The sequence below is a fragment of the Xenopus laevis genome, chromosome 1S (assembly GCF_017654675.1).
Source record: "Xenopus laevis strain J_2021 chromosome 1S, Xenopus_laevis_v10.1, whole genome shotgun sequence".
Classification (NCBI taxonomy): domain Eukaryota; kingdom Metazoa; phylum Chordata; class Amphibia; order Anura; family Pipidae; genus Xenopus; species Xenopus laevis.
The window spans coordinates 39,163,870-39,176,899 of record NC_054372.1 but is presented as its reverse complement, the minus strand read 5'-3'; the positions used below and the strand labels follow the sequence as shown (position 1 = coordinate 39,176,899).

Here is a 13,030-nt window from a genome sequence, read left to right as displayed (position 1 = left end):
TAGGAGTAAGGCAATTCTTTTCTGCAGGTTAAATATGGAAGAGATGCTTTCACAGTATGTTAAAAAATATATTTTTATTGCAGGAGTTGACAAACTATGGTCTTGCTTGCCCATTGAAATGGTGATGAATGGGGTGGCTGGTTTGCCTTCTATTGGATCAAAATAAAAAATCCTTCGCAAATGTAACAATTAATTAAGACTAGTTAGAAATAATGTCTAAATAAACATCAGGAACTAACTGGTTGCATGTAGGTTTGCCATAGAAAAATGTGCTTTATACTGACTGTTCATGTCTTAAATTAAAGGTAGGTGCCGGATGGCACAAAAGGCGTAAGGCTATGTATTAATTTACGTTGTGGCCTAAATAAAGTTCTCAGTTTTTTTACAAGCCTGTTTGTGGGATCTGTGAGTGCCTGCTGTTTTCTCCTTTGGTTGAATACCTGCACCTCTAGCTGTAGGCCTGGGGCATGAGCACCCAGACCCCATGTATCACTGGTGAGATAATAACCTTTTTGGGTTTTACATTGGGATTTTTTCTTTAAATAAAAAAGGTAAATAACTATGTATGAGCTAGGGTGATAACAGCTGAAACAAAATCAGCTGAGATCTTTTCCTACCCCCAAACGAGTAGAACTTTATCCACAGAAAAGCCAAAAATGGAAACAAAAAATGCAAAGTAGCAAAGGGACAACCGACTCTCACAACACATTGATCTGATTACAGAAAGTCCATAAGTTCATCCAAATAATGAGGTGTTAGCAAACAAACATAAAAAAAAAAACAGAACAATGACAGACAGCATAACATGACAAACAGCAGTGATAGGCAAAGAAAGATTCTTGCACATTCCTGATCCATTGGGGATTAAATGGGTTAGCATTTTCAGCCTCTAGCAGTGATGTGTTAAAGAAATCTTGGACTCCTCCAAAGCTTTCTACAACATTTGGGGAGCATGCACAAGGATATGACGGTGTCAGGTGATTGGGCAGTGAGGGGGCTCAGGAATGCTGAAGCCTACCTTTTCTTCTCTGTTGGGTGCCTTGCCTCCTCCTGCAGAATTTGGTCTGCCTCCACAGATAGCTGCCCCGTTGTGCACTGCGTCCTGTTCACCATTCAATGCATCACATGTAAGAATAGCAGGAGCTACAACAAAGGAGCTACACCCCTTCTACAATCAACTATGTTACTGCAAACCCCTTTCCTCACTTCCCTTCATATACTCTGTTTTGAAATAGTAATACTAGTCATTTCCATTTACCTATAAAGCTAAACAGTGATCCCAGTGCTGGTTATGCTCAATGACCAAATAACTCTCACAACTGAAATTAAAAGCTTTACACTAAAGTGTACACATTGTGTATGTGAGCTTGCGATTTCCAATTTAGAACCAAGAAATTCAACAGGAGGAGCCTTTGTCCGTTAAAATATTTCTTATTGCAGAAGAATGCAGACTTTCATGTTTTAAAGGAACAGTAACGGCAAAAAATAGTGTTGCCCTGCTCTGGTAAAACTGGTGTGTTTTCTACACAAACTCTACTACAGTTTTTATAACAAGCGTGTGTAGCCATGTTAGCAGTCATTCAAAGCTGAAAAAGGAGAAAAGGCAAAGGATACACAGCAGATAACAGATAAGCTTGGTAGTATACAATGGGATTCTTCAGAACTGTTATCTACTGTGTATCCAGTGCTTAAAGGGATACTGTCATGGGAAAAAAAACATTTTTTCAAAATGAATCAGTCAATAGTGCTGCTCCAGCAGAATTCTGCACTGAAATCCATTTCTCAAAAGAGCAAACAGATTTTTTTATATTCAATTTTGGAATCTGACATGGGGCTAGACATATTGTCAATTTCCCAGCTGCCCCAAGTCATGTGACTTGTGCTCTGATAAACTTCAATCACTCTTTACTGCTGTACTGCAAGTTGGATTGATATCACCCCCTCCCTTTCCCCCCCCCCAGCAGCCAAACAAAAGAACAATGGGAAGGTAACCAGATAGCAGCTCCCTAACACAAGATAACAGCTGCCTGGTAGATCTAAGAACAACACTCAATAGTAAAAACCCATGTCTCACTGAGACACATTCAGTTACATTGAGAAGGGAAAACAGCAGCCTGCCAGAAAGCATTCCTCTCCTAGGGGCAAATTCACTAAGATGCGAAGTTGCGCCAGGCGTAGTTTCGCCAGGGCTCCGCAAATTCACTAAAATCCGAAGTTGCGCACAGGGGTAGCGTAAGGTTGCGAAGTTGCGCTAGCGTTGATTCGCTATATAAAGCGAAGTTGCGCTAGCGAAGGCTAATTTGCATACGGCGCGAAATTCAAATTTCAATGGAGAACACGTATATGCACTATAAATGCCTAGAAAACCTTCAAATCAGCAAATAAAATTTTTATTTTGCCCTACACATGTGCCCACTGTCTAGGTAAGTTGCCATGAGTCAGGAAATGTAGGGGGGAGGAAGGGGAGCCCCAAAAATTTTTCGATCTTTTTCAGCCTATCAGCCATCATGTAGAAAACACGCCAGCGTTTTTTGGGACTTAGAAAAAAATTGACTTTTTTTTTTAAACAATCCCTATCTACTCTATTGCGCTTCGCCAGGTCTGAGGTGGCGAAGGAAGTCTAGCGTAAAAGGTAGCGTTCAGTACACTGCGCAAGTTAGTGAATTTGCGTAGTTTCGTCGCTAGCGAAGATTCGCCTGGCGTAAGGTTGTGAAGTAACACTAGCGAAACTACGCCAGCGTTCGTTAGTGAATTTGCGCAGTAGCGAAAATGCCAAACGCTAGCGAATTAACGCTAGCGTTCGGCGCTTCGCGCCTTAGTGAATTTGCCCCCTAAAGTGCAGGCACAAGTCACATGACCAGGGGCAGCTGGGAAATTGACAAAATGTCTAGCACCATGTCAGGTTTCAAAAGTGAATATAAAAAAATCTGTTTGCTCTTTTGAGAAATGGATTTCAGTGCAGAATTCTGCTGGAGTAGCACTATTAACTGATGCGTTTTGAAAAACATGTTTTCCGATGACAGGTTCCCTTTAAATGGCTGCCCCCTTGGCTACACAGCAGCTTGTTATATAACAACACCAGTTTTACCAATGCAGAGCAAGAATACATTATATTGGTATTCCTATAAAACACTTTAATTTTTTGGGGGGTTACCGTTTTTTTTTTTTTTTTTAAAGCAACAAGCACTATACAAAAGTTAATTTTCCAGAAAAATGAAATATGATCAGCGGTGGTTCTTACAGTTGGATCCCCAGAATTTCCTCAAAGAAATCCAGCAACCCTATGTGCCACTGGTTTGTTGCTTTTTTTTCCCACATCAGCACCTTAAAAACAGGTAGAATTCAGTGGAAAATGTTTAAATATATAGAACTTTTGTAGAACTTTGTCAAGCATTCATAGTTGCACTATTATGGGAGAGTTTGGATTACTTATCCCTCCTATATAGTGACTGTTGAATGTGGAAAAGGCAGTGCTTTGAAATGATGTTTTGGAGTACCAAAACCACCTTAATATAAACAGGTTGATTAATTTCAGACTGTGTGAAAGAAAAAAAACTTCTTTGACTGATTCTTGTTAGAATACTAGGAATCCTAACCCTTCAAGATCAGTAGGGTGTAGCATGGACTGGGGGTGTTGAAAGAGAGTATCTGGAAAAATGTTGCACAGCGCAGAGAGATACTGTCAAATTAATTTGCAACATGCATTTTCTGGCCAAGCTGCATTGGAGAAGGAAACAGAAGGATGTGGAAAGGCAAATTGTGCCAGATGACTGCATGGCCCTGTGAAAGACCTAACGTTGCCCAATTGGCTTGTCATTGATTGTAGAGGCTGACCTGATTGCTGAGCAGGAGGCCAAGAATTCCAAAACAGCCTCTCACACTAACTACAGCCACATCTTGCAGCCTGAGCAGAGCTGTACATTTGTCAGTAGTTTTATCAGTAACCTGCATATCTTTAGTGGGTTAATTCCAGAATTCCAGGGCTTTGAGTCTCCTTGCTAAACTAAACATAAAACCATAGATTAACACAATGAATTATTTTAGCAAAGCCAGCAAAGACGAGTGAGTTAATGGCAATGAATTATAAAGTGCACCACCTTGCTACATCTGGCATTGGATTTTCAAGACACCCACCCACATACACTTTACAAATGTTATGATTTATCACACAATAAAATAATTCATATTTCCACAGCTAGCACAGAGGAATCATATGTGTATAACAAGCTTGCCAGAGGCATACACATTTGGCTTGTACAGGACTATTTATTGCCTATTAACTAAAGGAAATTAATTGTTTAATGAGAAAGTACAAACCACAAAAAGCATAAGAGTTAAACCTCATCTAAAGTTGGTACATGTATTAGAATTTAGATTTTGATACACCCTGATGCATTCATTTTGATACACCTTGTTCAAATTCAAACATGTTTTATAGGATGTAGGTATTAATTCAACTGTGTAATGTATTATACAGGTATGGGACCTGTTATCCAAAATTCTCGGGACCTGGGGTTTTGTGGATAATGGATCTTTCCATAATTTGGATCTTCATACTTTAAGGGGCAGATTTATTAAGAGTCGAATCGAAAATTCAAAATTTAAATTTTTTTTTTTATGGTCAAAACTGTCAAGTTTGACTAGGGAATTATCCAAACTCGATTTGAGTTTTTTAAAAAAAATCAAATTTGATTTTCAAGATTTATCATACTCTGGCCCTTTAAGGCTTCAAATTCGACTACTCGCAACCTAAAGTCAATGGGGCAAATTCACCAAGGCGCGAAGCGCCAAACGCTAGCATTAATTCGCTAGCGTTTGGCATTTTCGCTACTGCGCAAATTCACTAACGAACGCTGGCGTAGTTTCGCTAGTGTTACTTCGCAACCTTACGCCAGGCGAATCTTCGCTAGCGACGAAACTACGCAAATTCACTAACTTGCGCAGTGTACTGAACGCTACCTTTTACGCTAGACTTCCTTCGCCACCTCAGACCTGGCGAAGCGCAATAGAGTAGATAGGGATTGTTTCAAAAAAAGTCAAAATTTTTTCTAAGTCCCAAAAAACGCTGGCGTGTTTTCTACATGATGGCTGATAGGCTGAAAAAGATTGAAAATTTTTTGGGGCTCCCCTTCCTCCCCCCTACATTTCCTGACTCATGGCAACTTACCTAGACAGTGGGCACATGTGTAGGGCAAAATAAAAATTTTATTTGCAGATTTGAAGGTTTTCTAGGCATTTGTAGTGCAGATACGTGTTCCTCCATTGAAATTTGAATTTCGCGCCGTATGCAAATTAGCCTTCGCTAGCGCAACTTCGTTTTATATAGCGAAACAACGCTAGCGCAACTCCGCAACCTTACGCTACCCCTGTGCGCAACTTCGGATTTTAGTGAATTTGCGAAGCGCTGGCGAAACTACGCCAGGCGAAGTGCGGCGAAGTTGCGCCTGGCGCAACTTCGCATCTTAGTGAATTTGCCCCAATGGGAGAAGTCCAGTGAGCAATTCAACTTGTATCAAGTTTGAATGAATCTGATTCGGATTTGATTTGAATTTGAATTAGTCAGAGTTTAAGATATCAGATGTTTATAATAAATAATCGAATATTCGAATTTCGAGTAAAATCAAATTCATGATTTTGAAATTAGAATATTGATAAATGTGCCTCTAAGTCTACTAGAAAATGGGGAACTAAAGTCTCAAATAGAATAATGCTAGAAATGCTGTAATTTGTTTACTAAACATAAACTTACTGCACCACAAGCCTAATTAAACAAATAATTTATCTTTTCAAAGCTGGCCACGGGGATCATCATCTTGTAACCATCTTTGCAAGACCAAGACTACGCACATGCTCAGTGTGGTCTGGGCTTCTCTTGGGAGGTTAAGATTAGGGATTGCCATGAATTATCAAAACAGCACAAGTCAAATAATATCTGCCATAGAAGCCAATACAGCAAGACTGATTAATAATCAGAATATGCAGATTGCACTGGGTCTACGGATACAAATCTCTACACAGTCGCTGGCTGTAAGGTGGGGGGGGGGGCTCCCCCTGCTGTTTAAAAGTATGATCAGTTTCCCTGCAGAGCAGTTAGAGCCGGTCTGAATTTTCCTACCCGCAGCTGTCAGAGCAAGTAAAACGAAGGGGGCATTTCACTGCATACAGTCAAGGTTTATTCAGTGTACAAATAAAAACTGGGTAAATAGATAGTATGTGCAAAATAAAAAATGTTTCTCATAGTTCATTAGCTAAATATGTAATGTATAAAGGCTGGAGTGACTGGATGTATAACAGAACAGAACATAATTTCCTGCTTTTCAGCTCTCTAACTCTGAGTTAACCAGCGACTTCAAGGAAGCTTTCCCATACAAGGGCTCATTTATCAGTACAAGTGCAAATTGCTAAAAAAGGACCACCAATGTACCCACCCGGCCTGCCCTGGTGGATTGTGTGCCATTGCATGCATTCATTAAATTGTACAGTGCCATTGTCTACCACACTTTTGAGAGTCAAGAGATACAAATACATAGGGTTGCCACCTTTCAAGGCAGTGAAACCCAGACAAAAGGAAATGGGTGATGTCAGGGGGTTGGGAAATGATGTTGGGATGGGCGGGGCATAGACATTGCATTTTATAAAAAATGGCCAGTAGTGAAAAATTGGTCTGCCTGGTTCACAGCTGGACAGGAGGCAACACTTAATTACAAGACATAATAATAGTTAGGCTACTGCCACCAATGCGTATAACTCCCATCCACATCCACATGGTGTAACTGTAATGACAGTCACTCTGTAGGCTTATGCACACACACAGGCCATATTTTGGCTCAATAAAATGCAAGGAGGGCACATAAGCCATACATATTTAGACAAACATTTTTTACCAGAATCGATTCCCATTTACAATATATTTATTGTCAGCAGACAATAGTGGGTGGGCCCTGAGGGTGCTCTATATTACAGAAAATTCTCTCTGCACTGTGGGTAAAAACATGGCAATTTTCATCTTAATTTTGCACTGCATTTGCAAATGAGCCCTATAAAGTAAAGTAAAAACATGCAGTTTTCCTACCATATGTCCCTCTGCACGAGCATTATTTTGCATTGCTTGACGCTTTCGCTGCAAGAAATCTTCAACCTGTCTTGCCTTTTCTGCAGAAACATGCACTTGAAGCCTAAAGACAAAAAAAATTATGAATATACATATATTGCCATTATTGTTATGGTTACTTTGTATTACCGGTATTATTATTATTACTCCCATTAGATACACTTCTGGGGAAATTACCTGGTGGTATTAAATTTGTTGTGGAGTTCACATATAATTTTGCTCCAGTAAGTTTGTATACAGGAGCATGACAAAATAACATGTATAAATGTGGCCTTGGATCATTTTTTTCTTTCCACTTGTCCAACTTTGGCTATAGGCTTGGGCGAATAATAAAGCTGAGGGAGTATTTTAAATTGCATCAGCCTGTCATTAGATGAATATAAGTAGTCATAAGCTTTAGATGTGGCCTCATCTCAGATCTAGATTGGATATGGTCCTTTCTCCTTTTTCCTAAAGATACTTGGAATGGAGGGGTAATAAAGTAATTCAAATTCTATAAAGGTTGGGCACTAGATTTGGTTAGCAGGTATCCCATAAAGTGTATGAATATATATATATATATATATATATATTTATTATATATATTTATTATATATATTTATTATATATATATTTATTATATATATATATATATATATATATATATATATATATATATATATATATATATATATATATATATATATATATATATATATAGCGCTATAGTAAACTGACTTGTGCTAGGGCAGTTTAGATACTTTCCTTGGTGGGCTAAGACCACCGATGAGCTCTCTTTCTCAGGGGTAAGCCCTCGCAGCGGGGTGGAGGCAAGGGTGTAGTGTAACTGTAACCTGGTGTGATAGCACAATGATGGGCGCCAGTAGTTCTTTAACAGTTGAACCAAGAACAATATTTATTGAACAATAGCACAGAGATCATTTAGCACATTGATCCACAATGGAGTATAGAACATACACAGCAGCATAAAGGAAGCATATACTCACAGCACGTATAGGCTGAATCCCCACAGGCTAGGGAATATACAGCAGAGAGTAAGTTGACAGCATGTGATGGGTATTGCCCAGTTTTCAGGATATCTTCCAGTGGCAGACTAGGGGAACTCCTGACATCCCTATCTCAACACTTGGTTCCTTACTCTGCGTCAGTAATACCCTGGGATCTTAATCCGTCTAATCTCCTCGGCCGAGCCTTGAGCTGCTCAACTAAATAACCTCTCTATCACTCCTAGAGCGATCTATAAAACGAGTATAGCTGTCTAATTACTAGGGCCAGGGCGCCTAGGGTCAGCACTACCCATTCCCTTCCAGCCTGCTTGGTTGGGCTAAAGCAATGGACCCAGAGCACATGGTTACTAAACCTTTTATACTCTGGCACAGTGCCTCTAGAGTACACTGTGTGAACTGCAGGGGTTACATAAGCACAAGGTCCCCATAAGGACCCACTAAGGTGTCCATATCACTAGGGATGTGCCTGTCTGTAAAGTGTAAGGGTGTGTAAGATTTTCACATCTATATATATATATATATATATATATATATTTCTGTGTGCTTCTAAGTTGTTTGACCCTGCCTGATCTTGACCAATCCTGTAAGCTGCCCATCCCGACCTCTGCCTGTACTTTGACCACTCTTTCATATTCCGTCCTGATGCTGTATACTTTGTATTCTGATCCGGCCTGTGACCCTGACTACGCTCTTGTCTCCTGAAACTCTACTGCTCTGCACGTTTGGTGTTGAAACGGCCTGTGATTCCAACTACACCTTTTGTTCTCCAATTCCGTACTAAGAGCGGTTCCCTTGCCTGCCCAGATCTCTCTCCCTGGTCCTCTCACGCTAAGACCTGGCAGCACCCATGCAGCGGAGGGCTCCTCCCAAATTGAAAGGTGGCTGTTAAAGGCTGAAAAATGAGCCGTTACCGGGACATTGGGGATTGTTCTGGTTTTGGGATACCAATCGTAACAGTTACGTTCCACTGAACACCAATAATCTTCTTTTATCTTAAACCATGGCCACCAATTTTTTTTTTTTAACTTGTGCGAGGCCCTGACCACCAATGTTTCTTTTTAATGGGTAGTGACTACAAATTATTTTCTTTAAACTTGTAGGGGGAGCCCTGACCACCAAATGTTTTAATTAACTTGTAGGACCCTGGCTACCAATGGGGTTTTATAACTCATGTCTTTGTGGCTTTTTTAAGGTTATGTGTGGTCCAGAAACATTTGTTGTACAGGGTCCCGTGATTTTTGATGGCAGCCCTGTTTACAGATAACAGCATTATGCTGCACACAGCCATGTACTGTATTGAAGTTAAGAAGAAAAAAACTGGAAAGGAGAATATTCAACGTACAATACATCATTACTTATTAAGCAAAAAACCAACTTGTTGCCAATGGCTTGATTGTGTACTTCCTGCAGTCTCTTCAGTTCCCTTTTCACTGCATTGCTGTCTGGGAATGGAGAGTGGACTGAAGGGATGTTTGCTGCTTCCTGATGCATAGAAGGTCTGAAAAGAACAAAATGTGAGATTCTTCTATTTCTCCACAACTGTGCATACCAGCCAACTAATAGACATTATTACTTGCTGAAAGGGTCCGGATTTCGGATCTCTGCTTTCAGTTTCCCCTCTTTTTTCACCGCTCCCTTAATGTTTTCCTTCTGCTGCTGCTTCTGATCCAAAATGGAATGGTAATGGTCATAGGGACCCCACCCCATGCCTTGTGGAGGCGCTACACCACCTCCTCCACCAAAATAAGGTGCCTGAAAAAAGAGATGGTCAATAATATCATACTTGCTGCAGAGTATACTATATTAACACATAGAGGCATCTCTTTGGAGGCATTTTATAAGTACAAACAGCAGAGTGGTCCCATCGGTTATCTAGAACACCACATGTATGTAGGGGGATATACTGTACCCACTGAAGCAGGTGTCAACCAGAGTTATCCATAGATTCAGTCATGTTTTAAAATGCCCTCAGTAATTATTATTTAATCATATCTTAATAAAGAATCAGGTAGAAGATAACATGTATGGATTCAAAGCAAACCCTAAATGACTACAGCTAGTCATACAAAAGAATAAGGCAAACATAGTCAGGTATAGAACCTTGTAAATAAATGTTTTATTTGTGTAAAGAAAGAGATTTTACTTACATAGAAAATGTGCCCTATTTTTAAATTAAATTTCTTATTTTAATCAGGGGTGCACAGAACCCTAATTCTTAGTTTCAGCTGGATATCAATGCACAGGACATTCACTCTGTGCTTATTTGCATGTTACATTTTTGGTTAAATAAAGGGATACTATACATTTCAATTAGAAAAGAAAATATTTTGTCTAAAAAACAAACAAAGATGACAATTAGGGGCACATTTACTAAGGGTCGAATATCGAGGGTTAATAAACCCTCGAATTCGACCCTTGAGGTAAAATCCTACAAATTAGAATATCGAATTTGTAGGATTTACCGCAAATCCTACGATCGAACGATCGAAGGAAAATCGATTTTAATCCATCGATCAAAGGATTTTCCTTCGATCAAAAAAACCTTAGAAAAGTAATGGAGAAGGTCCCCATAGGCTAACATTGTACCTCGGTAGGTTTAAACTACCGAAGTATGTAGTCAAAGTTTTTTTTTTAAAGAGACAGTACTTCAACTATCAAATGGTCAAATAGTGGAACGATTTTTAGGTCGAATCGTTCGAGTCGAAGTCGTAGTCGACGTAGCCTATTCGATGGTCAAAGTACCCAAAAAAACCTTTGAAATTCTAAGTTTTTTTACCTCGAATCCTTTGTAAATTTGCCCCTTTTTTTTAAAAAATGTGGGACATTGTGTAAAATATAAATATAAAGAGTATGGGATCATTTGCAAATCATTTCATTGCAAATAATAAAGTGCAAATAGAACATACCAAATGCAGAAACTGAGAAATGTTATTGTTAATGTTTGTATAAAAAATGTGCTCATTTTGAATTGGATTCTAACAACATGTTTCAAAATTTTGGCAGAGGGGCACAAAAAACTGGAAAAATCATGTAACAGTAAAAGAAAAACCTGATGGAACACCTTTCCAATTTGTTACAGCTCAGTAGTATGACTGGGTATAAAAAGAGAATCCCAGAGAAGCAGAGTCTCAGAAGAACATGGGGAGGTGAACACCACTCAGTGAAACCACCACGGGGACACATTGCAACAATTTAAGAATAAAGTTCGGCAATTTTATATTGTAAAGAATTTTGGGATTTCATCATCTATAGCACATACAGTAATAACAAGAATTGTAAATAATCTCTGTATACAAGGGGGAAGGTGAAAGCTAATATTGGATGGCAGATCTTCAGGCCCTCAGGCAGCACAGCATGAAAAACAGACATGATTCTGTGGTGGGAATCACTGCATGGTCTCAGAGATGATTCTCATAACCTCGGTCTGTTAAAACCATAGATAAACAACATGATCCAGGACCCCCACTGCCTTCTTCGGGTATTTAAAGGAACAGTAACATCAAAAACGATGGTGTTTTAAATTAATACAAATATAATGCAGTGTTGACCTGCAGTGGTAAAACTACTGTGTTTTGTTTCAGGAACAGTATTATTGCTTATATAAATAAGTTGCTGTGTGGCCATTCAAAGGAGAAAAGGCTCAGGTTACACAGCAGATAGCAGATAAGCTCTGTAGAACATAATGGTGTTATCTGTTATCCACTACTTAACCTGGGCCATATAGCCTTTTTTCAATGTCTGCCATTGCTACACAGCAGCTTATATATATGAACTATAGTAGTGTTTCTGAAGCAAACAGATAATTTTACCAGTTCACGGCAACATTGATATTTTCATTACTTTAAAATACTTAAAATTTTTGGTGTAACTGTTCCTTTAAGGTGGACTGAGATGAAGTGGAAAACTGTCCTGTGGTATGAAGAATCAAAGGTTTAATTTTTCTTTGCCCACTGCTCCCTCTGGACTAAAGAGGACCATCCGGCTTGTTAGTTATCGGTGTACATTCGAACATGTGGGATGTTACGTGGGTACATTCGTGCAAATGGCATAGGTAGCTTGCACAACAGGGAAGGCACCTTTAATGCTGTCCTATATTTGAAGGTTTTTGAGTTCCATATGCTGCTATCCAGACAATTGGGTATATTTATCAAAAAAGTAAATTTAGAGATCACCACAGTCCTCTAAAAAGAAATTCCGCCACTCTCCGTTCATTTCTATGGGGTTTTTAAGAGTATTTATCTTAAAAAAAAAAAAAGTTCATCCTTTGGTTAATACACCTTTCAAAATCCCGTAGAAATGAATGGAGAGTGGCGGAATTTCACTCTAGAGGACTGTGGCGATCTCTTACTTCACCCTTTGATAATTCAACCCCAATGTCTTTTTTAGGGAACAACTTGCTTATTTCAGCAAGACAATGCCAAACCACATTCTGCAAGTATTACAACAGTACCTTGACTCTTTTACTCCACATTAAAAGAGTCAGAGCGCTAAACTGACCTGCCTGCATCCAAGACCTATCACCCACTGAAAACATTTGGCACATTATGAAATGAAAAATAAGACAAAGGAAACTCTGAACTGTGGACATTCTATATCAGGCAAGCACTTCCCTTTAAAACTACTGCAATTGGTCTCCTCAGTTTCCAAATGTTTATCCATAAAAGAATAGGTGATGCAACACAGTGGCAAACGTCTCTCTCACAACTTTTTTGAAACATACGGATGGCATCAAATTTAAAATGAGCAAATATTGTTATTAAAACAATAAAATTTCTCATTTTCAACATTTGATATGATGTCTTTGCAATATTTGCAATTAAATATAGGTTTTAAATGATTTGCAAATGATTGCATTCTGTTTTTTTTTAAAATATATTTTACAGTGTCCCAACTTTTTTTTTAAATGGGGTTG

At 39.0% G+C, this 13,030-nt stretch overlaps 1 protein-coding gene across 3 annotated transcripts in view; it reads right to left on the bottom strand.

Moving 5' to 3' along the window:
* nek1.S (NIMA-related kinase 1 S homeolog) overlaps positions 1–13,030 on the bottom strand; it is a 64,953-nt gene that overhangs the window by 34,156 nt on the left and 17,767 nt on the right. For 2 of the 3 annotated variants that reach the window (XM_018243209.2, XM_018243210.2), the window contains exons 15-18: positions 9,692–9,870; positions 9,494–9,616; positions 7,073–7,175; positions 1,019–1,102 (exon numbers count right to left, since the gene is read on the bottom strand). In XM_018243209.2, coding sequence (XP_018098698.1) covers positions 1,019–1,102; positions 7,073–7,175; positions 9,494–9,616; positions 9,692–9,870 — 489 coding nt within the window. The remainder of the gene's footprint in view (positions 1–1,018; positions 1,103–7,072; positions 7,176–9,493; positions 9,617–9,691; positions 9,871–13,030) is intronic. The other variant, XM_018243213.2, reaches the window with a different exon arrangement.